The sequence below is a fragment of the Schistocerca nitens genome, chromosome 4 (genome assembly GCF_023898315.1).
Source record: "Schistocerca nitens isolate TAMUIC-IGC-003100 chromosome 4, iqSchNite1.1, whole genome shotgun sequence".
In the NCBI taxonomy this organism is placed as follows: domain Eukaryota; kingdom Metazoa; phylum Arthropoda; class Insecta; order Orthoptera; family Acrididae; genus Schistocerca; species Schistocerca nitens.
In genome coordinates this window covers 876,197,270-876,223,708 of record NC_064617.1, presented here as the reverse complement: position 1 = coordinate 876,223,708, position 26,439 = coordinate 876,197,270, and the positions used below count along the sequence as shown (strand labels likewise).

Sequence of the window (26,439 nt, the reverse complement as noted above, 5' to 3'; positions counted from 1 at the left end):
TTTGACACAGTGTGGCTCACTAGTTCTTTGTGCAAGGTGATTTCAGTGTAATGATTTCTTATATCATCTAAGCACATTGAGCCATAAGCAACACTCAAATCCATGAATACTGCTTCTCTGGAATACCGATTCAATACATGACGTCAAAGCTAGGTCCTGTTCACAGCAATTGTGAATAGCTCTTAGGTCAGCTTGTTCAGGAGAAATAAAAACAGTCTGCCTGTGATTTAAAAAGCAGGAGACTGTTGGGAGAAAACCTCCTGAGATGCCTATAAGCAGAAGAATAAGTCTGCCCCCATTGCCAGAAGGCATTGTCATTGTTGCTTTAATTGTGTCATCTATCCAACCCTACTTGATAACATGACCAGAATTGATCCAATTTTCATCAAGTCGCACCATATATTCATCCAACAGATCTGCCTTAAAATTCAGTGTCATCATGATACTGTACCCTACCTGTCCTCCTACAGCATACGACCACAGAAATGTCAACAGTGAAACTGTAAGCTGCACAAATGCACAAAACTGAGAATAGCACTATGTGACGGCCTAAAAAGAGAGAGAGAGAGAGAGAGAGAGAGAGAGAGATTCCTTAAGGTTCAGCAATAACTTGCTAAGTGTCCAATGTTCTTTTTGGGATAATAATCACAAATATGATGACGAATTCCATCCTCTGAAAATGAAACTATACTGATAATCTGCTTATCCAGACAACAGCTTTTTACCGGAGTTTCGAGTTTTGATGTTTCTTCTGCTTGAACATTCCCTTGTCAATTTTCACAACAATGTTTTCATTTGTGTTCAAAGCAGTTCTATGGATTATCTTGTTAATGGAGAGCAGTGACGACCATTAAGTTTTTCAGTCTCAAAGTAGGCTCATCTCTCTCAACTGACTCACCGCAGTCCACGGACTAAGAGAATGATTACAAACTTTTTCATTCTTAACTTTTGATGAACATGCTTCTGACATTATGGGAAGTACTGTGATAGTGGTGGTGGTAGTGGTAAAGGACTGGCAATCGTGGGAGATTGCTGTGGCTACAGGCCTCGTGGTAGTGGCAGCAGGCATACTATGCGACCTGTGTAGATTTTCAACTACTACTAGTTCCGTCACAGTCATCAGTACTAAAGTAATTTCAAGCTGACTACACATCCTTTAATTTATAATTACTTTCCCCTATCAACTTCTCAGTCACAGTCATTTATAACTATAAGCAAATGTGTTCTGAAATAATATCTCTTAAATTATAGATTGCAGTGATCAATCGTCCTTTTTAAATTTTATTGTGCAGATCTAGATTTCGGTTAGAAGCTTGCCAGTCGCAATGCATTATTATTTCATCCACAGTTCATTGAATAACAGTTGCTGAGTGCAACAGCTTTCTGAATGGAAGGTAACCTAATAATGTCTTTGTTTGATAGTTTAATTTTTATAACTAATTGGCATTTTATTTACATTTTGCATAATCTTAATACATCTAGTATGAGCACGACTCACTATACGCAGCAGTCCAAGAACCAAATTACAAGCAAACTTTTGTTAATACAGTTTTTATGGAAAATAAGGATACCAGTACATAAATGCAGCAAAATCCCCTCACCTCTGGCATTGGCTTCATTCACTGCTTGCCTGATTTCTTCGGCAAGATTCTGTGCAGAGGAAGCATCTCGTACTGTATCCCCAAACTCCCCTGAACTCTCTCTGGAACCGGATCCAGAACCAGAGCCAGACCCAGATCCGGACGCCTGCCTGTCGCCACCAGAAATGCGCCTCTCCCGCTCTGCCAGCACTCTCTTGAGCTGCTCGGCCAGAGACGGTGGTGGGCCCACCAGTCCCCTCACGGGTCCGGCAGCTGGGGGTGCAGTGTAGCGGGGTGGGCCGCCCAGCGGTGGAGGGTGCGTGTGCCTCGCAGAGGGTGCCACCGGGTACGGCTGGCCACCCTGCGGGGATGTCACGGGGTAGTGCGGTCGGAACTTCGACATGTGGGGGGCGGTGCTGATGTGGGACTGCGCCAGCTGCAATCCGAACAGTGTCGAGTAATGACAACTTATATTCTGTAACACTGCGTAGTTTACTTATTTACTGTGCTTAACACTGTCTATTGGGTAAAGTATAATTTCAACATTTCAGTGTTAAGAAACAAGTTTGATGCACAACATACTATACAATTGTATCACCACCTATAATGTTTGGTTACTTAAGAACCAGTGTCCCTTTCAGATGCTAGTCGGCTGTTTCCTGAAGATGGCCTAATAAGCCAGAAACTAGTTCAAAATTAACAAAAATCAGTAGAACAAAAACAGTGTACTTGTTATTCAACCTTATATACATTACTTGTTTGCATTGTTACAACATGCTGACCATGTCAGAGTTGTTAAATATCACAGTGATTTAAATTTGGTAAACCTGGACATACTAGTCTTAGACTTAATTCATGCTGTTATTGAAAAAATATTGAATCGACCAGCTAAAGTAAACATAATAGCCTTCTTATGGTAAACATGCTACTAGTGAAAAACACCAAAATTTTAAAAAAGGGAGTCAACAGATTTATCTGCTATGTTGTACATGCTGTTAGCTTTTAATTATAAAGTAGCAGAGAAGGAGTTGTCCAGAAAAACTATTTCAGTTAAAGTTTCTCTGGGCTACCTGTCAGAATTTTATTGTATTGTATTAATGTTAAAACATTTTTGGAGCTGCATATTGCTTCTTTTCTGTGCCACAGAGATGACTGATGAATGACTTTTGTTCCTGTATTCCAATGTTACAGTTGTCAGTAGAACTATTTTTATGAATGTGTGATGGATTACTGATGGCAAATTTCATTAGTTATTGTGAAGATGTGGTTTGACAAAGTTATTAGTTACAAGATAGCTGTTGGTAAACACCATATTTTATTCTCATGGCCACTTCAATGAAGTAAATGCTTTCCTTTTAATTCGTGATTCACTCTTCGAGTATTGTGTTATAATGCATTACTGATCTGTAGGAAAAGTATGTCACTACATATTTGTCGTCCATCTGTAAATACTAGTAATAATGCAAAGAACAGATTTCTGAAATGAGCCATTTAAAGAGATTTTATATTTCTTATTTTCATCAGTAAGTATATCCTAAAATATGGAACATTCCACTTTAGTCCATAACTTGTCCTCACACACTACCTTCATTGTTGGCACTATTTATGTAGTTGTAAAGAGCTTCAATATAATGTTTTACCTTTTCAAAATTGATGGAAAGTCAATTATAATTCTATAACTCTTCAAAACAAACATTACAGTCAGTTTCTTCTGTCGCTTTCTCTATAACAAGTGTAATTATAGCATCTGTGCCATCCACAAAAGGTTCTTACTCTGCTTAATGAATGTAAAGTGTGTGGTCATTCATACAGGTAAGGAAGAGGAGTAAACCTAATGTTGAACCCTACGGAATTCCAGTTAGGATCTCTTCCCAGCCAGTAAACCTCTTACTACTAGCAGCATGGTGCATATCTTTTAGTTAAGTCTACGTATGTGCGCCTTAAAATTTAATATACAAGCTTTTTGGAAAAAAATAAAACAAATAAATAAAAATTAAAAAAAATTAAAATTGAAGGAACTTACTGTAGCGACTAAAATAGCATAAGATGGCACTAAATTAAATGCAGACATGAAAAGGGCACATGGGGGCAAGGCAAGTAAGGGTAATACTACTTATATTGTTAGCAAACAGCAGTATATCAACAAGACACTGTAGTTCTTTTTGAAAAATAACATTACTGAAATTGCTTGGGATCCAACAGGAAAGGTACAAGCAAAGCTAATCTGCTAAACAAGTTATTGAATAGGACCTCTTTTTTATTGACTGAAGAGGAAAAGTTATGATGTTCTGCATGAATGTGATGGCCACACAGCATACCAGCCAATTAAAAATTAACAACAAATAGCACAATATTAGACTGAGCTCTATGAACAGCCATCTGTGTAAAATTATGAAAATGCTTGGTAAGGTATTAAAACAGTTTTATGTCTTTGGGATAGTTTTTCAATTAGTAATTATTCTGCATTTATTAATGAGATTGAAGATAGCCTTTTGCCAACATTTCCTGCCTTGTATCATTGAACATTAAAAACCTATATGCAAATGTACCTGTTGATGTGGCCGTTGGGATGTTCAGAACCATCAAGCACAGGAGATTATATTGACAACAAAGTGATGAATTTATTGAACTTTTCCAGCTTGTTCTTAAATATAACTGCTCCTTCACACCCCGTCGATAAAATCTTGTACTACAAGTGCTCTGCGGACAATACACTGCTTCTGATAAATGGACGTGAAAGAAAGGTAATGGAAATTATAAATAAATTAATGATTTTATGATCAAATTGAATTCACTGTCAAACAAGAAAAAATGAGTAACTGCAATTTCTTGATCTAAATATCATGAAGAAAGATGGCCTTCATAGTGAACAGGAAGCCAATAGCAACAGATATTTTGATACAATATAACTCTTGCCATCCAAATGGCCAAAATACTTTCCACCCTTAGCTGTTAATTAGGTAGAGCTTTTAAAGTCCTGATTAAAGGCCTATTATAAGACAGCTAATGGAAAAATTAATATGTAAGAAACAGTGCATGGACGTAAGTGGGAATGCCACTCAGAATGGTATCACACTGTGGATGAAACCCACATAAGATTTGGGCAGCACATGTAGATTGCACAGAAAAGAGTCTCTGCATTTTGCTGACACACACTGTTCGAATTCTAAACTATCTGCGTTCCACAAAAACACTTTGTATGTTGCTGCTACATGTTCACCTGTTTCATCTGCAACTTCTATCTTTGTCGGCCCACTGCTCTTACTATAAATAATTTTCTCATGATGAATTTCAATGATAGTGATGTTTTTAAAGTCATGGAAGAAAAAAATCAATGAGTCTTTTTTGGTGGAACAGGCTTATATATAATACGCATCTGTTCTGTATAAGGAGAGAGAGAATACGGCTGAAAGAAAAAGCATGCTCTTCCACTTTCATATGTTCTGTTGTTGGCATTTTCAGTTCTAAGACTAGCTTGATGCAGCCCAACATGTTAATCTATCCTGTGCAAACCTCTTCACCTCCAAATAACTACTGCAGCCTCCATCCATTTGAAACTGCAACAATACCTCCCAATACTAAATTCAAGATTCCCTGATGTCTCTGAGTGTGTTCTATCAATCAATCCCTTCTTTTAGTTAGATTGTGCCACAATTTTTTTTCTCCCCAGTTCTACTCAGTAACTCCTCATGTGATCTACCCATTGGATAGATCACATGAGGAGTTACTTCAGTGTTGTTCTGAAGCACCACACTTCAAAAGCTTCTCATTTCATTTCAAAAGCTTCTGTTCTCTCTTTGGTCTGCTTATCATCCACATTTCACTTCTGTATAAGGCAACACTCCAGACAAATACCTTGAGAAAACACTTCCTAACACTTAAATCTGTAATTGATGTAAACAAATTTGTGTTTTTGTGAGATGCTTTTCTTACCGTTGCCAGTCAACATTTTATACCTTCTCTATTTTTGCGAACATCAGTTATTTTATTGCCTACACATAAAAATTCACGAACAACTTTTAGTATCTCTTTTCCTAATCTAATTACCTCATCTTTGCCCAATTTAATTGAACTACATTCTATTATACTTATTTTGCTTTTGTTGATGTTCATCTTGTATCCCGCTACAAGACACAGTCCACTCCATTCCAACTGCTCTTCCAAGTCCTTTGCTGTGTCTGACAGAATTACAATATCTTTGGCAAACCTCAAAGTTTTAATTTCTTCTCCCTGAACTCTAATTCCTACTCCAAATTTTTCTTTACTGTTGATCATTGTACAGACTGAATAAATCATGGATAGGCTAAAACCCTATCTCATTCCCTTCTCAAGGAACATTTGCCATTCCTACCCTTTGTCTCTTTTACCTGTTGTCTGGTTTCTGTATCATCAAAAGCTTTCATAAGTCTACAAATGCTATAAACATAGATTTGTCTTTTCTTAACCCATCTTCATAGAGAAGTTTCAGTGCCAGCACTATCTTGCATGCACCTACATTTTTCAGAACCCAAACTGATCTTTTCCAAGGTCAGGTAGACCGTGACAATGATGGTGGTGTGAGCTGACACACTGTCATTGTGCAGTTCCCATGAAGTATGCGGAACTCCTTTAGGACACAGGTGCCCTTGTGATTGCATCTCTGTGGCACTTCCTTTAAAATTGAATGTTGAAGGTCTGGCCAGAATGTAAGAACTCATGATGCACCATCCCTTTTTGGGTGTGGGGGACATTGATTTCATCCCAGACTCACTGCTCACTCGGGTGATGTTTCTTCAGGTGCGGTGACATCACTATTTGCCATTCACACTATGCCTCTGTGATTCCAAATTGTGTTGAAAGACCCATGACTCATCCCCCATCGACCATGTTGTCCAGGAAATTGGAATCGTCATCTTGGAGCTGCTCGAGTTCTTCACACACTTCCATTCGGTGCTGCTTTTGTGTGTCAGTCAAAACTCTGGGCACAAGTTTTGCTCAAATCTTCTGCATGGCCAAGCCTTCCAATACAATCTCTAACAACCATTTTTGGCAAGTCCAATAATACCAACATCAAGCGAACATCCATTTGACAGTCTGAATTCAGTAACTGGCATACACGAGTTGCACCATCATCTGTTCACAACATTTACGGCGTCCTGCATGGGCTGTGAAGGATCTGGGAGATGTGTTATTTTCTACTGGATTTGTCGATACCAAATCTAATGAGGGAAGTTGTAAATGTTTTCTTGTATTTTTGTCAGAATATTAGTTTGTAAATTGTAATTTGCCTTATTTTATGCTAATTTACTTATATTTTTGAGAGTGATAGCATATTGATTAATATTAGTAGAGGTGACGAAGAATATCAAAGAGACTGGTTACAAGTGGAACCTTGTGTGTTGTGTAAAATGTCTTTGACGCTGGAGTCGTCTTTGACGGTAGTCAGTCGGCAGTGAACTCTTGGTGTGTGTCGACGGTGGAACAATGTGCAGGTCGCTGTCATAATAATTTGCTAGTGAACAGGAAAAATGAATTATGTTACTACTTTTTTTATATAAACTTCAAGAAGAAACCACATTTGAAGAAATGGTATTTGAAGCACCAAAAATGAGGCAAACGCATTGAACCAGGTCATTTCTGCAGCCGAAGAAACTGCATTGTGGAATCATACTTCCACTAGACGACTGAAGCCAAGACAAATATCATCTTGTAAACATTTTACGGAAAAGGTACTGTCACGAAATATGCTAAATACAGTATATAAAAATAGTGAGCATATTTCAGGGCCTTGTCCATGAACTACTCTAAACATCTTGTGCCACCCGTTTGACTGCAGTCTGGAAAGGAAATCATCCACCAAGGCTTCCATAAGTATTCCAAAAGCCTCCAATGGTGTCTTGTTAAGCTTCACACAGAACTTTAGCACACAGTGTTGCTTTAAAGTTTTCTACATCACAAGTTCAATGCAACTATTACATAGAGGTTCACAAAGAAGCTATCTTAACCTTCCAAGAGCATGGACGCAATTGAGCAACCTACCACTGGAAAGCTAAGTTTACCCTACCCCCACCCCCACCCCCTCCCTCTGGTCCAACAGCTCTGTGACAAAGTTGCATCACAAAAGAAAAGTGAGACACACAGCTTTCCGGACACACCCTTTACATTGGTCAGACTGCTAGATCCTTCAAGTTGAGGTACAAAGAGCACAGGGACAGGTCTCAGTTTAATAAATCAAGAAGTCAGTGACAGGCATGTGTAGCCATGACACCAGCCACTCTTTGTTGTAAACTGAATACAACACACAATTCTGCACATACAGAATAAGGATAGAAATTTGCAACTGCTGGAACTGTTTGAAACTATGATATATAGTGAAAAAAAAAGAAAATACATTAAATTAGCACATTACAGGTATCACACACACAACCTTTTTTTAAAAACTATGTAGAGACGTTTAATATCAGTCTTTGGTTAACTAGTTGAATATTGTTGACATTCTGTTTGTGATAGGATTCGACTCCCAAGCATCTCCTTACGGCTGTGCATTATCTTTGATCACTATTGTCTCTCTGATTTCTTGTTTATGTACACAAAGTGCTCAGCGGTACTACTTGGGTGTCTGTAATCTGGATATGTCTTTTCTGGAAGTATACAGACAGCCCATGCAATTAGCTGATGCTGTGATGCTGCTGATACTCAGAAACACATCAATTCATTTTAGTTTTTTTTATCAATTGGATGAATGACGATGTAACAAATTTGAAGACAACATGGTTTTAAATAAAGTAACCAAAAAATTTTAAAATTCTTTATCACCTTTATAGAGTCTTGTGTAATGATTCTGATGACGAAGGTTTTCCTCCTCCATAAAGTGTCAGTATTAGTGCTTTTGCATTGTGAAAAGTGGTTGAGACTACATTTAACATTGTATAAATTGCAGTCTAGATCTAGCAGCTCTTCTGCAAAGTGTACTTTTGTATACTAAATATACAGTTAGTAGCAATAAAAAGTTTTACTACTGAGTTTCTTACTTAAAAATCTGGATAATGCTTGTTAACACATTTCCTGTAGCCCTCGTTATAAAGAGATATAAATTAGATATTCTAGTATATAAAGAAAAATTCCCTCTGCTACTGAGTCATTTTATTTGTCACTAATGACTCAGAATTCTGTTTGAAATTCCGAGAAAAGTCACATCAACTTCTATTTACGATAACTTTTACTACCAATTTATTAATTTAACAAAATAATAATTGCACATTTCTAGTAGTTTAAATTATTGTAGAATGTCATTTTCAATATTATATTCCTTTAATGTTTGACTATTTTCTCTACTGAACTTAGAAGATGACAACTAACCTGCATCTTCCACATTACAATTCACAGTAATTATTCTGTTTAATGGTTATTATGTGTTGTACACTGACCAGTTATGCAGTCTCTCGTTTTGAAACATTTCACGCATTTGTAACTTTAATGAGAATTATTAGTTTCTAATATGATGTGCATTTTTCAGGCCTTTCAAATACATTCTTTCCTTTTCCTCCTCCTCCTCCTACAAATAGCTACTTTCAAAAACTGATTTACATTTACTTAGAAATACAATGAATTGCACTGTGGCATCTAGTTTATTATAAACCTCATTCGAATTCCACAAGCTGTATTGTTCTTAAAGTATTTTATTTTAGTTTTAGAAATATGCCTCACTGTTGTTGCACTGAGATCTGTCAGAGTTTATACATTGCTGCACTATCCATTCTCAAAAACTGCCATCTTAAACTTCCTCATTGTGAGCACCATCTATGAAATCATCATCACAGTCCTACTACCCTGCTGTACAAAAGTTGCAGTACTTGTTTCTTCTTCAAAGGCAGGCAACACAATGATCAATTATTATCTTGTATACATAACAAAGTTTATACAGTGGTGAATTTCAATTACCACTGATCATTTTATGAAGACAATCATACATAGGAGATAATCTGCTACCTTTCATGTATGTGATCAGTTTAATGTAAGCAGCGTCCATCTACACACAGCAACAGCAATAAAAAAAAAGTAATAATAATAATAATAATAATAATAATAATAGGAAGAATAATTAGCAAGGGACTACCATATTGATTCAAGTCCTGAAATAATTATAGCATGTACTAACTAGCAACACTTCAGCAGGTTTGAAGCTAGAAAGCATATAATGTAATCTGGAGGTAAAATGTTCTGAACACAACTTATTAATCAGGAAACATATAGACATGCTCCAGCAAGGTATCTACTTAATGGATTGGAACAATATAAAATTCCACTAATTAATCTATTACATTATATTTCATTAATGTGCCTCTCTAAACACTACCTTAAAAAAGAAACTTTGGGGTTACTGTTTTAACAGCCAGCTTTTTACAGACAGGTCAACACCAACTATTGCAGCTCCTCATACTGTAATACTCAATTATAATCTGCATACGGTGCAACTAGTGTCTTAGTTAATTTTAAACTTGTCTTTGTTATTCCAAAACTAACTGCAATTATGACAGAATAGGAAGCATACCTATAACTGTACCTAAACTTCGATCAGTCTCCAGAAATATAATAAAATAGTTACTTTAAAACTGAACTAAATCTCTTAATTTTATTATTTTGTATTTGGTGAATATCAGATTTATGGGTGAACTTTATTCTTAAATTCGTGCTATTTCCTTGCTAGAAGTAAGAGTGTTTTTAAAGCTGACAAAATTTTCTAATTTCCATGCCAAGGTAAATACAAGGTATTGATGAAAGCAGTGATTTACAAACATCACAATGATGAAGGTACAAACCTTTTTAATGCCCTGTTATGCAAGGAAAAATGGATAGATATTTATGAATCAATAATGTACATAAAGGCTAAGCTTGTTCAGAGACAGTCAAATTATTTTCAAACTGCATTTCTCAATACAATTTTATATAACAGCAATAATATTACAAGTAATTACTGCATTACTTCAGGAACAAGCGTAAGTACTTCACGCACAAGCATTTTTTACTTCTGCCATTTGACTGTAAATTACTATTCATTTAGTTCACACAATTATTATTTTGACTTTATAACCGTTCTCAAGTAAAAATTAATGAAACCTACAGAGTATACAGTGCACGGCATAACACGAGGAACGAAACATTGTTATATATGTGAGAACATTACTTTCACATGTCATTTTCAAAACATATCTCATCCCATAAACCTGTTGTCACATTGTTACTAATTTCTTAAATCATTTAATAATTTTCTAACAATTTTAGCAGGTTGCACATTGTACTACTTGTAAAATGAACATACTGGTATGTCATTTTAAGAATTCTATATATAACAAAGTACTTATGCTTTGGATCACTATCCCAAGACCATGAATTAGAAGGCTCAAATAACAAATGGGAATAATTCCATTGAGGTATTTTAGCTCTCCTTGTCAAATACGAAAAATTTAAAACTACTAGCTAGATTAGTCAAGCTTTGACAGAATATCCATAACCTCTATATACTGTACATGTTATCTGGGCTGCACATTGTCAAAGAAAGATATACCAGTGTTAAGCAAAGTTTCAAATTAGACCTCCCAAATCTTAGGAAACAAATCTCCAATGAAGCAATAGCAGTCAGCAAACTTTAAAAGCCGTGCCTCTTGGAACCTCATTACCAATACCGTGAAACAGGTTTGAAGGCAGAGGAGAAACCAATAAATACTACACATGAAGACCAACTGATACAGGATGAAAAACTATAACATTCTTAACAAACATTTCCTCTTTCCAACTGCACCACAATTCCAGATGTAGATATACTCCACATTCCAATACACTGTTGCACAACACATACGGGCTTTGAATTTGGCATAGTAAATGAACGACAGATAAGCAACATAATTTTGTAGCTAAAAAACAAACACTTGAGGGGTTGGGACGATCTTTTCAGCACAATAATGAAAAAAAATACACAAATGTTGTGGTTAAATCAATTACATATCTCATCAACTGTAACCCTGAAGAGGACATGTTTCCTAATACACTGAAAAGAAGCATTGTCAGATCAGTACATAGAAAAGGATCAAAGGAGGAAGCATCAAACTACTGACCAATATTGAATCAGTAATCCTGGCAAAGCATACCATGATTGTCAATAAAAACAATCTCCTTGCAGAAACCCAACACGGATTTCAAAAAGATCATACCACAACAGCTTTTGAAGAATTTTTGCACCTAGTCCATAGCTATCTAGATGAAGTGAAGCTTACTGTAGGTACATTTTTAGACCTAATAAAAGCTTCCGAACCTGATCAACCACACACTTCCCTTGCAGAAACTGAAGACATGGAGTATGATGCACAAGTCTGTTGAACCTGTATCTACTTATCTATAAAACCACAATCAATGCACAAATATAAATTATCAAAATAGGGTGAGATAAATCAACATTCAGACTATAATAATAATTTTGTGTGGCTCAATGGCCCAGTGCAGATCTTTCACTTGGATGTTGCATCGGAGACTTTGGTGTCCCTAACCTACCCCAGTTATCCAACTGGGAAAAGGTGGCCTACAGTTTAATAGGGAAGCCAAACCAAGTGTCATTTCTGCTGACTCCTCATATCGTTGAGAGGTGAGGGCTACATTAAAGCAAAGACTGAAAAATCCATGATCTGACAGATTCGATATCATGACCTTTCAGTTTCCAGGCACATACTTTACAGCTAAACCAAAAGGCAGTCTATGACAAATAGAAGAGTCATTGCAAAAATCATGGAAACTATTTTTTGTCTCCAAAATGGTAACAAATTACAAAACTGTGAATATGCAAATGGAAGGCTAGTTCATATGTAAACATTATGGGTGGGGACATGGATTAACACACAAACTGCCCTGAAGATATAACATGAGAAAAAAGACAAAAAGAAGTTTGTCATTGCAAACATGTTTTACCATAAATTGCCACAGTATGCAATAGTATATTACAAACAGGAGTCTCCCCAAGAATCCACAGTAATGTGACATGATGCTAGATGACAGTCCTTTCCAGGAGAATGGAGCATGATGAGAGACCAAAGCGTGAGTCAAGCAGCCATTCAGGACACATGTTACCTGACTTGAACACTGGTCTTACATAAGGTTCACCATGGAAGGATGATGGTGGTGGTGGTGGTGGTGGTGGTGGTGGTGGTGGTGGTGGTGGTTGTTTGTGGGGCACTCAACATCGTAGTCATCAGCACCTGTACAAGTTCCAATCTTTCCACTTCGTCTCACCACTACCCGAATGATGATGAGGACAACACAAAAACCCAGTCCCCGAGTGGAGAAAATCACCCAACCAGCCACCATGGAAGGAATGCACAACAATACCATGAGGAGGTTGTAGAAGTGGTAGGAAATGCTGCTCTATCGTACTGAATGGCTGCTCAGCAGATGCATTCAGGCAAGGCACAACTGCACGACCAACATGCACTGATCCAGGCGGCCAGTCAGTGTGCGTACGGACAGAGCTGCTGCGCAGATTGCCCAATGCTTGGAGAATGATAGACGAGGTATGCTGCAGAAATTACAGTGTCATACTACTATTTAGAAGACATCAATCTACAGGATCTTACACAATGAGCTACGCATGCATAAAGCTGCTGCAGAGTGTGTGTCTCGAGCAGTAAGTGAAGTGGGAAACTTCTTGTGCGTGTCTAGAGCATTACAAGGAGGAGAGAGAGAGAGAATATGCTTGGGAGAATCATCACCATAGATGAATTTTGGGCCAGAGCCTATGAGCCATAAATGAAACGTCAGTATGTGGAATGGTGTCAGCCAGGTTCACATTCAGGCAGAAATTTTGTCACAATCCACCCTCCTGTCAAGTTAATCGTCATCAAAGCCTGTGACATTAGTTGATTTGTACCATTTTGTCCAACATGGACAAACTGTTAACGAATTGTACAACTATAGTAGTTTCCTGAAAACACCTACAACAGGCTATTCAGGAGAAACGTCCTGAAAGTCTACAAGATGTGAAAACCCACATGGCAGCGCGAGTGTCTCTCTCTCTCTCTCTCTCTCTCTCTCTCTCTCTCTCTCTCTCTCTCTCTCTCTGTGTGTGTGTGTGTGTGTGTGTGTGTGTGTGTGTGTGTGTGTGTGTGTGTGTGTGTGTGTCATCGACTCCAAAAGTTTGCACATTTCCTCAACTTTTGTGCGTGTTTTCTCCTGTCACTGCTTGGTGAGTAGACGTTTTTTCTATATCCAGTTGTATTATATTTCTAACAAATTTTTATGTGGTTCTTATTTTGTTGCTCTTTTTGTGGACTTCAGCCAGAAGACTGGTTTCATGCATTTTTCCATGCTACTCCGTCCTACGCAAACTAATCCATCTCCGAAAACTACTACAACCTACATCTTTCTGAATCTGCTTAGTGTATTCATCTCTTGGTCTCCTTTTACAACTTTTATCTCCCACACTTCCCTCCAATACTAAACTGGTGATCCCTTGATGTCTCATAATGTGTTATTTCAACCAACCCCCCTTTTGGTCAAGATGTGCCGCAAATTTCTTGTCTCCCCAATTCTATTCAGTACCTTTTCATTAGGTAAGTGATCTGCCCATCTAATCTTCACCATTATTCGGTGGCACCACATTTTGAAAGATTCTGTTCTCTTTCTGTGTGGTCTATCATCCACGTATCACTTCTGTACAAGGCTACACTCCAGACAAATACCTTCAGGAAAGACTTCCTTACACTTGAACCTGAATTTGAAGTTAAGAAATTTCTCTTCTTCAACAATGCTTTTCTTTCCATTGGCAATCTACATTCTATACTTCAGCCATTGTCGGTTACTTTGCTTCCCAAATAGCAAAACGTATCTACTAATATAAATGTATCGTTTTCTAATCTGATTCCCTGAGTATCACCTGATATACTTTAACTACATTCCTTCATCCCCGTTTTGCTTTGTAACTGCTGTCTGGTTTGTGCACAAGTTGTAAATAGCCCTTCACTCCCTGTATTTTACTCCTGCTACCATCAGAATTTAAAACAGAATATTACAGTCAGCATTGTCGAAAGCCTTTGCCAAGTCTACAAATGTTATAAATGTAGGTTGGCCTTTCTTTAACCTATCTTCTAAGGTAAGTGGTAGGGTCTGTATTTCCTCGCGTTTCTACATTTCTCTGGAATGCAAACTGATCTTCCCCTTCCACCTTCCTTACAACCTCGCATCTGCTCTATACCTCCTCTACATCACCTTTACCTCCTTCAGTCCTCCTCCCCTCCCACTCCCATACATAATGTTATACCATCTTTTGTTTACTACCTCCCATCTGCCTTCTTCCCCTACAACCCCCCCCCCCCCCCCCCATCTTCAGTCTACTATCTACTATACAGTTGAGTTTTATCTAGTATATTACAGGTGATGTCTTTCTTGGAAATATATAGGAAGAATTGTTGAGTGTGCTCTGGTTCAGGATTTTGTGGGTGCCTGCTATTTCACAAGGGAGTGCACATTGCCACGTGTATGCTCTTGCTTATGCAAGTCACCATGGTTCAGAAGATTGTGATTTTATAATATCACATACCTCTGCAGTTATACTGGTACCACATTTTGTTGGGCATGTAAAAATGGTTATATTTACTCTTTGAGAATTGAGTACTGCATTATACTTCTGTAAGAGGCTTTATGAGCATGTATTATAATGATATGTAAACCACTTAGCCAAATAAAGAATCACGTTCCCATTTCCTGATAACGCCTTTGGCAATCCAAAGACCACATGGCTCACACAACGGTGTCCCTTTGTAATGATCTCTGCTGCTGTTTTGACAAATGAAGAATGCAGGTCACAATAATTTATTGGCTGTCAAATACAAATTACAGTTCGTTCAAGTTTATTTGCTGTGCACTATACCAGAAAAATTATATATCTTTGATATGTAAGCATATTCTGCAATACAACTGGTTTATGAGATCATATACATGTTACTTTGACAATGTTATTTAGACATTTTGGACATTGTGACCTAAGTAATGTTCTCAAATATGCAATAACATTTTGTACCCAACATTACTCCCTGCACTTAATGATTTGTATGTTTTATTAATTTTCACTTGAGGATGTCTGTTCTTGTTGTGGTCTTCAGTCCAGAGATTTGTTTCATGCAGCCCTCCATGCTACTCTATCCTGTGCAAGCCTCTTCATATCCAAATAACTACTGCAACCAATGTCTTTCTGAATCAGCTTACTGTATTCATCTCTATATGTCCCTCTACAATTTTAGTCGTCCCCCCTCCCCCCCCCCCCCCACACACACACACAAAAAAAAACTACATTTGTAAACCTTTGATGTCTCAAAGTGTCCTATGTGTCTCCTCAATTCGATTCAGCACTCCCCTCATTAGTCATGCCAACCCCTAGCTTATCTTCACCATCCTCCTGTAGCATCACATTTCAAAAGGGGCCTCTATTCTCTCCTTGTCTAAACCATTTATCATCCATGTTTCATTTTCATATATGGCTTCACTGCAAACAAATACATTCAGAAAAGATTTCCTAACACTTAAATCTATATTCGATGTTAACAAATTTCTCTACTTCAGAAATGCTTTTCTTGCCATTCCTAGTCTACATTTTATATTTTCTCTACTTCAGCCATCATCAGTTATTTTTCTGCCCACATAGCAAAATTTATCTACTACTTTAAGTGTCCCATTTTCCTATCTAATTCCATCAGCATCACCCAATTTAATTCAACAACATTTCATTATCCTTAATTTTATTTTTTTATTATTTTTTTTAATGTTATATCCTTCTTTCAAGACACTGTCCATTCCATTCAACTGCTCTTCCAAGTCTTTTGGTGTCTAATAGAATTACATGACGTTGACAAACCTCAAAAAAGTTTTTATTTCTTCCCACTCCAAATTTTTCGGTGGTTTCCTGTACTGCTTGCTCAATGTACTGATTGAATAATATTGGGAACAGGCTACAACCCTGTCTCACTCCCTTCTCAACCACCACCTCCCTTTCATACCTCTCAACGCACTATAATCGCCGTCTGGTTTCTCCACAAGTTGTAAAAAGCTTTTTGTTCCTTGTATTTTACCCCTGCTACCTTCAGAATTTCACAGAGTGTGTGTCTGTCAATATTGTCATAAGCTCTTTCTAAATCTACAAGTGCTATAAATATAGGTTTTGCCTTCCCTTAACTTCTCTTGTAAGTAGTAGAGTTAGTATTGCCTCGCATGTTCCTACACTGCTCTAGAATCCAAACAGATCTCCCCAGAGGTGGGCTGTACCAGTTTTTCCATTCTTCTGTAAAGAAGTTGTGATAGTGCTTTGAACCATGACAGTTCATTAATATTCACATATGCCAGCATCTGCTTTCTTTGAAACTAATTACTACGTTCTTCTTTAAGTCTGAGGCTATATCGCCTGTCTCATACATATTGCTCACCAGATGGAAGAGTTTGGTCATGGCTGGCTCTCCCAACGCTCTCAGTAGTTCTAACGCAATGTTGTCTCCTCACGGGGCGTTGTTTCTACTTAGGACTTTCAGTGCTCCATTAAATTCTTCATCTACAGCCTCTTCCACTTCCATAATATTGCCCTCAAGTTCATCTCCCCTATATAGACACTCTATATACTCGTTTGACATTTCAGCTTTCCCTTCATTGTTTGGTACTGGTTTTCCACTTGAGCTATTGATATTCATACAGCTGCTTCTCTTTTCTACAAAGGCCTCTTTAATTTTCATGTAGGCATCATCTATCTCTGCCCTAGTGAGATATGCTTCTATACCCTTACATTTGTCCTCCAGCCATTCCTGTTTAGCCATTTTACACTTCCTGTCAATCTCATTTTTCACACGTTTGCATTACCTTTCGTTTACTTCATTTGAAGCACTTTTATACTTTCTCCTCTCATCAACCGTGATATCGAAGGATTTCCAATGGGCATTTTCTTTTTCCTAATTGATCTCTGCTTCCTTCACTATTTGATCTCTCAAAGCTAAGCATTCGTTTTGTACTGTATTTCTTTTTCCTGTTTCAGTTAATCATTACCGAATTCTCCCTCTGAAACTCTCAACAACCACTAGGTCTTTCAACTTATCCATGCTCTCTATCTCCTTAATTTCCTACTTTTGTTTTAATTTCTTTAGTTTTAATCCACAGTTCATACCCAATAAATTGTGGTCAGAATTCATATTTGCCCCTGGAAATGTTTCACAGTTTAAATTCTCTGTCTTACCATTACATAATCAATTCAGAACCTTCCCACGTCTCCAGGCCTCTTCCATGTCTAAACCTATTATTGTTACACTGAGTGTTAACGATGATTAAATTGTGTTCTGTGCAAAATTCTTCTATTTTTTGTTCTCTACCTTTGCCTTCCCTTATCACAGACTTTCAATTTCCATTAATTATCTGAATAATTTATTTTATCTCATCATACATTTCTCCAATTTCTTCATTTGCAGAACTAGTTGGCATTAAATTTGTACTATTGTGGTGGGTGTTGGCTTAGTGTCTATCTTGGCTATGGTAATGTATTAACTATGCTGTTCATAGTAGCTTGCATGCATTTCTTATTCATCATTAAACCTACTCTATAAAGTCAAAATCATGATTATGGACATAAATGAATAGTAATTTACAGTCAAATTGCAGAAATTTCTTTCAGAAAGTTCTATATGACTTATGTCCCTATGAAGGAAAAAAAATCAAGAATTTATGCATTGAAGGAAATGTTCTGCATAAAATGTGTTCCTGTGAATCACATATCCGCTAAAAGCCATGTACTAAACAAGACAGAGAAAGAAAGAAATAAAGAAGATACACATGGAGAACTTATGACACTGACAATATGACTGACACTACAATGTAAAATGCAAATGAAGGCTTGAGGAAAGAAGAAAACAGAAAGACATGTACAAATACTGCACCAACACACAACAATAATACGTAATTTTACAACAGTGGCTCACCTGTTTTTCAGTTTCTTCAGTACAGAGCAAAATATAAGCTAAAATGAATTTTAAAATGAAACTGCCTACAAAAAAAAAAAAAAAATATAGAACAGAATCCTGCACTATGTTAGTATACACAATTATTGTCAATTGACAAATTATGTTCAAAGAAATAACAAAACTGAAAATTTAATACCATGGATGAAATGACGGCATGCCTTATATAACTTTTTTTTTTAACTGTAGTTGAAACATAATGTCAATAAAGCACTTTTCCCCTTATAATATAATCTTTCCACTGATCAAAAATACTAGCCATGCACTCCAATCCAAACCCTATACTCCGATTGGATAGTGGTATGACATCCTAGTATGGTTACTCTTCTTTCTATTTTTTATTGTGTCTCATGTGTGTACTTATATATTAAACGGATGCGTTATGACTACTTTTGCAACATTTATTTTGATAAGGTAATCCCGTATGCTACAAGGCAGCACTATAAAATGATAATACATGCTCAATCAGCACTAATATGCAAGGTAAGTTGTAGAACCAGTATAATAGTACAATACATTCCCTTTATGAGATCAGATTAGATTAGATTAATACAAGTTCCATGGATCATGAATACGATATTTCGTAATGATGTGGAACGAGTCGAATTTTCCAATACATGACATAATTAGGTTAATTTAACAACATACTTAAGTTAATATAACAACTTTATTTTTTGTGTTTTTTTGTTTTTCTTTATTTTATTAATATTTTTTTTCCTTAATTTATATCTAAAAATTCCTCTATGGAGTAGAAGGAGTTGTCATTCAGAAATTCTTTTAATTTCTTCTTAAATACTTGTTGGTTATCTGTCAGACTTTTGATACTATTTGGTAAGTGACCAAAGACTTTAGTGCCAGTATAATTCACCCCTTTCTGTGCCAAAGTTAGATTTAATCTTGAATAGTGAAGATCATCCTTTCTCCTAGTATTGCAGTTATGCACACTGCTATTACTTTTGAATTGGGTTTGGTTGTTAATAACAAATTTCATAAGAGAGCATATATACTGAGAAGCTACTGTGAATATCCCTAGATCCTTAAATAAATGTCTGCAGGATGATCTTGGGTTGACTCCAGCTATTATTCTGATTACACGCTTTTGTGCAATAAATACTTTATTCCTCAGTGATGAATTACCCCAAAATATGATGCCATATGAAAGCAATGAGTGAAAATAGGCGTAGTAAGCTAATTTACTAAGATGTTTATCACCAAAATTTGCAATGACCCTTATTGCATAAGTAGCTGAACTCAAACGTTTCAGCAGATCATCAATGTGTTTCTTCCAATTTAATCTCTCATCAATGGACACACCTAAAAATTTGGAATATTCTACCTTAACTATATGCTTCTGATTAAGGTCTATATTTATTAATGGCGTCATACCATTCACTGTACGGAACTGTATGTACTGCGTCTTATCAAAATTCAGTGAGAGTCCGTTTACAAGGAACCACTTAGTAATTTTCTGAAAGACAGTATTGACAATTTCATCAGTTAATTCTTGTTTGTCAGGTGTGATTACTATACTTGTATCATCAGCAAAGAGAACTAACTTTGCCTCTTCATGAATAAAGAATGGCAAGTCATTAATATATAATAAGAACAACAAAGGACCCAAGACTGACCCTTGTGGAACCCCATTCTTGATAGTTCATAATGAACCACATCTGGTACAATTTGCTCGTAATTTCAGCAGAGGACATCACGTCTGACACACAGTTAATTAAAACAATTTTTCTCAATAAAACAAAATAATTATTTCATTTTTACCAGCACAGTTGTGCTAGAAAGCCAACAGTAAAACACAATGCAGTAGAGCAGGTTTCATAAAACAAACCTACTGTTAAACGTCATCTTCATGTTTCTAATGATGACTTAAGAAAAACTGTTCACTAATAAAATTACATGGGGTCATTAAGAATTCAATAAACATAGTGAAAGTTGAAAGAAAGAGTAGCTGAATGGGGACTCTTCATTATTGTTTTTTCCTACTCACAAATAAATCACTGGAAAAAAAAAAAATCAAAGAACCACCTATGACTTCTCAAAATCTGCTTATTTATTCTAAGTTCTGTATCTAGCTGACCACTCAAATATTGTTCAGTTTCTTCTAAAATGTCCACCGCTATAACTTCATTATCAAAATGCAAAATGGAAATGACACCTTTAATGTTTTTAAAGCCGATGTTGGTTCTCCTTTAAATGACGTCCCAGTGCTCCGTTCCATTTTGCCCAAAGTACTATTTCTTACATGGAGTGCAAAAATCTTAGAGATACCTGCACTACAGAATAAGATCAATGGTTGAAAACAGAAAACAATTTGAAGGTGCTTATGTTGTTGTAGTTATGCACAGATAAAAACACTTGCTCAGGATAGACCAACATGGAAAGCTGTATCAAATCAATTTTTGGATTGACAACAACTACACATATGATGCAGGGTGATTTACAGGTGGGGACACACCATTCTAAAACACAAACAGGTGGTTAGACTGAAACTAAGTCAAGTGGTATGAAAGGAGAGCTACAAAATCTGAAGAGAGTGATGCAAAGGCTTAACGCAATGTACCTAAAAGGGGGAGAGGGGGGGGGGGTCAGTGAAATTAAATGGAAAGGAAAGAATATATGATTTCTGGTCGGACAACCAGACAACTATAGGGTAATATCAACCCCATAAGAAAATAGAGTTGGCTTTATCATGAATGGTAAGTTAGAGCAGAAAGTCAGTTACTGGGAGGAATGCAGTGTTAGGGACATTTTCATCAGATTCAACATCAAACGAAACACCAACAATTATAGTTGGCATCACAAGCAGAAGATAGAGAGATAGAGAAATAAATTATTGAAAGTGTAATTTGGTATGCAAAGGTAGATTGGAATCTAATAATCACAGAGGACTAGAATGTATTTTAGTGGAAAGAACATAAGATACAGAGTTATGGAAGAATATGAGCTTACTACGAGGAACAAGAGAGGAGAAAGACTAACTCAGTACTGCAAAAAATTTCAGTTTGCAACAGTGAAAACATTGTTCAAAAATCACAAGAGGAGGAGGTATACTTGGAGTAGGTCCAAAGACACAGGGAGATTCCAATAAGATTATGTCACATAGGGCAGATTTTGAAATCAGATACTGGATTGTATGAAGTACTCAGGAGCAGATATAATCTTGGATGACAATTTAGCAATGATGAGCAGTAGATTAAAGTTTATGAAAATCATTCAGAAGATATGGGTGGAAATGGAATACTGAAATAAAGATGAACAACCACTATCCAAACAGGTCTCAATGACCCAATGGTGCTGACCGACCACCGTGTCATCCTCAGTCCTTAGGCATCACCAGATATGGATACAGAAGGGCACACGGTCAGCACACCACTCTCCCAGCCATTTTCAGTTTCCGTGACCAGTGACGCTACTTCTCAATCGGGTAATCGGGTAGTTATTGAAAGTGAGCATACCCCACTCACCAACAGCACTCGGCACACCCAGACTGTGACCCATCCGAGTGCTAGCTGAGCCCAACAGCACGTAACTTCCGCACTCTCATGGGGACCGGTGTTACTACTGGAGCAAGGCCATTTACTAAACACTGAAATACTGATGAACAACTAGATATATTTGAAGTTCTTGAAGGCAGTTGATAATATGATGATTAATACTATAGTAGGAATTTTTGGTGAAGAGGAATGGACATTTCTAAATAGGGCAGTCAAATAAGTTGGACTTACAAACGTAGATGCAAAGAGGTTGACGCTGACGGAACCTCGAGTAACAGAAGAAATATTTCAACTGTTTGACGACAGAGGATAGTCCAGAAATGGTCAGGAGAAGACACGAATACAGCAACATAATTCACTTAAGAATGAAATAAATAGGAAGTGCATGGAAGACAAGGTGAAAAGGCTGTAGGAAAAATGTGAAGATATCGAAAAAGAAATAGTCATCAAATGGACTGGCTTACCATATAGAAAAATCGAAACAACCTCATGTAAAATTAAAAGCAGATGTAACCTGATGGCCTCTATGAGGGGAAACACTTGGCTGATGACATGATAAAGGGATAAATAAAAGCCAATATGGAAGACATAGGAGATCCAGTATTAGAACCACAGTTTAACAGAGCCTTGGAAGATTTGTGATGAAATAAGACAGAGGCATGGATAACAGTCCATCAGAATTATTGGGGAAAGTGACAATGAAATGGCTAAAATATTTGAGACAGGAGACATACCACGGTACTTTTGGAAAAATATCATCCACACTATCGGAATGCATGTGACAGCAAGTGTACCTAATGTGTTTCAAAATGCCACACACAAAAAACAGGATTTTCCAGTGCTTGCTCATACATCGGGTTCTACTAGTGATAAAAAGGTAGGGTGAAGTGTTTTCGATAGCCCTCGGGCTACGGACTGTTTGTATACCCAGCAGCACGACTGCCTTAGCCCCACAGCACAGGGTCAAGGTATGAATATTACACACTTCCTCCTGCTTAGGCAAATGGAGCAGTTCAGTTGTTCATTTTGCATCTGATGTGGTATATAGTGGGCTTAGTGGGTCTTAGGAGGCACCATCAGTTCCTAGACAGTTCCTTGGCAATGCCCAACAAAAAGGTTTTTTTTACCAATTTTCACTTCCAAGACAGTTATGCACAGCAAACAGCTGTAATTTTTACATTGTATTCCTGAGGTCGTGATCTGAAACAGCCTTGAAATTTTTCTTAATCCCTTTATCCATTTCCTAGATACAAAAGTTCAAAGTTTACCCAACTTGTGCCCGTAAAAAGTAGTTTACAAAGAACACAGCATGGATAAATATGCTGTAGAGTGTGTCCTTTATCATCTGGGAACCCCAAGTTGTATTACTGGAGGGCATGCAAAATTGTTTTACACGTAAAATCTGATATGAGGAGTAAAATTAGTTTTGTGTTATTCCAGTTTCACATAAGTAAACTACCTAAATTTTACTGAGCAATACATTTCTTTTTATATGAGTTACATGCCCTGTTGCAGCAGGTAAAAGAAGGGAACCAGCAGAAAAATGCTCCTATCGCAGCACAAAAAATGAAAGTTTCCTTTTCTTTACAAGATTCTGATTGAAACGTGGGGTACCAGCTGCCTCATTCTACCGCCCTCAGCACCTCCAAAAAATTTTACAAGATATTTGGAATGCAAACATACTTGTGCTTTTTTATGCTGAGAGAGAAGTAGGCATTGGCAGTGGGAAAGAGACAGAAAAGTAATACATACTGGAAGATAGTGTGTTGTTGTTGTACACAAAGAGTGAAGGAGACATGGTGAGAGATACAAGAGTACATGACAATGACAATGAGGAGAGAGAGAGAGAGAGAGAGAGAGAGAGAGAGAGAGATAATAACAATGAGTTGGGATGAATGAGTGAGTGATAAAGGGCAACTGGGAGTGGATGAGTACGAGTGACTTACAGTGATGTGACTAGTGGGTGTGAGTGTGTTAAAGCTAGGGTAACTTGTGGGAGTTTGCATTAAGATGCATTTAAAAAAAGGGTGAATGTGTTTGCATGCAAAAATTTTCAGGAGAATTTTTAAAGGTGCTGAGGGAGGTAGAATGAGGCAGCTGGTACCGCCACCCCCTTTTCAGCCTGAGTCTTTTAAATAAACAGAAACATATATGCATTTTTTTGTGCTCCGACAGGTGCATTTTTCCACTGGTCTTCAATGTATTTGCCCTGGCTAGGCATGAGAACTATCACACAATCAGATCAACAGCTCACACATTCAAGTTGCTGACAAGAATAATATACATGGATGCAAATAAAAGTAGGAGAATGTGAGCCTTAGGAACTGTTAGTTATTTTTACATAGGATAGGAGCGATAGGGTGGGGAAGTTTTGAAAAGAGTGGCATGTCAGTCAGTCAGACACCATACTGATGCGGAATCACTTTGTTGAGGGCAAGCAGGGACAAAGGAGGACAAAATTATATCAGAAAATGGAGGAGATCAAAGATGGAACACTGTGCCAGCTTTTCAGTACAGAGATGGCAGGAAGACAGGGTAAGAGGTAAAGATAGAATAACAGGCATGGAATAAATAGTACAATTTCTTATCCTCTTAATCCTTTTTACCTTCTTCCGTCCTCCAACCGTCTCTGGATTGAAGCAACATAGTGCTTGCCAATATGCTATCTTTGGCCCCACACTCACTCTCTCTGATGCTTCCCCCAGGGAAGGAACTAACAGTCCCTACAGTTATGAACAGTTTTTCACTTTTAACTGTGCCTATTCACAGTTTAGGAGTTTGTGGTTTTGAAGATTGACATTAGCCGCCAATTCTGACTTCAAGTATTCGAATGCTTTTACAATGGATGACTGTAGAATTCTGCACGCACAATGACAGATGATTCTTCTCAAATATCTGACCAATTTGTTCCTCAATAATATAATGCAAACACTAGGCAATGCAAACAAATTGTACAGGTAAGGTAACTATGGAAGTTCCACCATGAAAGGGTACAATTGTAGAGAACCTGTCCTTTACCATCTATGAACTCAACATTTGAATCCAAATTAGGATAAACAGAACATATTTGTTTGCCAACAAGTCCTCAGCCTCACACTTCTCTTTCACCTTTTACTTACAGAAGAGAAATTCTCCTCTTGATAGCTGAAGTAAACATAATTAATAAAACAATAAGCTGTAAAAAATCTGTTACCCACAATAATACCAAGTTGTAAAAGAACCTTAATGTAATCCACACAAACTATGGGCTGCATGGAACAGCCTTTTCTACGGTGGCTTCATTTTTCAACAAACACTTTGCAACAAAGGTCAATCCACAGAAGAGCACCATCTACAGCTACAAATAAAATTGCAGGGTAAATTGACTCTTAAGAGAAGATGAATGATCATTTATGCAGTCAACCTGTTTCTTCTTCATAGCAGGATGTTTAAACACAAAGATGTACACACTGTCATGTGAAGATGAACCATGTCATGTCAGTTTTTCACGTTTTTTGCCTGCCACTCAGTAATTCAATCTTGCATAATCGTATGTTCTGTTGTTTATTACTTGTAACACAACCAGAAAGTGAAAAACCAAAAATCCAAATATTCCAAAAGCTGTATGAACTTTCGTATCACTGAACAGCTTCCAGGTTCTGTAAGATCATTCCTTACAATATCAAACATCTTTCATTAATAACTACAATTAAGTGCTTAGGTGAATTAGTATTCTAATCAAATAAACAACTGACTGACCTGCTGCTGTTGTGTTTGTTGCTGTTGTTGCTGTTGCACAGAGGAGAACTGAGAGACCAGTGAGTGAACATGTGATGTAGCTGGCACGACATGATTTGTTCCGTACATTTGCCCCGGAGAGGAAAGGGTGCTCGGACGAGTTGCCATCAGCTGAGGTTGTTGTTGTTGTTGTTGTTGTTGTTGTTGTTGCTGCTGCTGCTGCTGCTGCTGAATGAGCTGCTGCTGCTGATGGACGTGTTGTTGCTGCTGAGCCAAATGGTTATCTATCCCATTTTGCTGCTGCTGCTCTTGTTGCTGACCCACATACTCTATATACAAAGGTCTTCCTGTCTGATCATCTTCATCTGAGTTGTCACAACTATCATCCAACCCATAATCCTGCAATTCAGTCAATGAGAGTTAAATTAAGCAATAGCTTTTGAGACACTTCAACCTATCATTTACTCCAGAAACCAAAAATACTGGTTAACTGTTAATTGTATCTTCTTATTACAATGACGTAATGCTATTATTTTTAAAGTAACCAAGTGAAATATTTGTTTGTGTTAAAGGATAAAAATAAAATAGGAAGAAACCATAAACAATAGATTTACAAACCCGAGTGAACTCATC

General features: G+C 37.2%; 1 protein-coding gene across 1 annotated transcript in view; it reads right to left on the bottom strand.

Moving 5' to 3' along the window:
• The window catches only part of LOC126252635 (uncharacterized), a 204,952-nt gene that overhangs the window by 26,089 nt on the left and 152,424 nt on the right, over positions 1-26,439 (bottom strand). Inside the window, 2 exon segments of the mRNA XM_049953538.1 lie at positions 1,602-2,016; positions 25,828-26,205. Coding sequence (XP_049809495.1) covers positions 1,602-2,016; positions 25,828-26,205 — 793 coding nt within the window.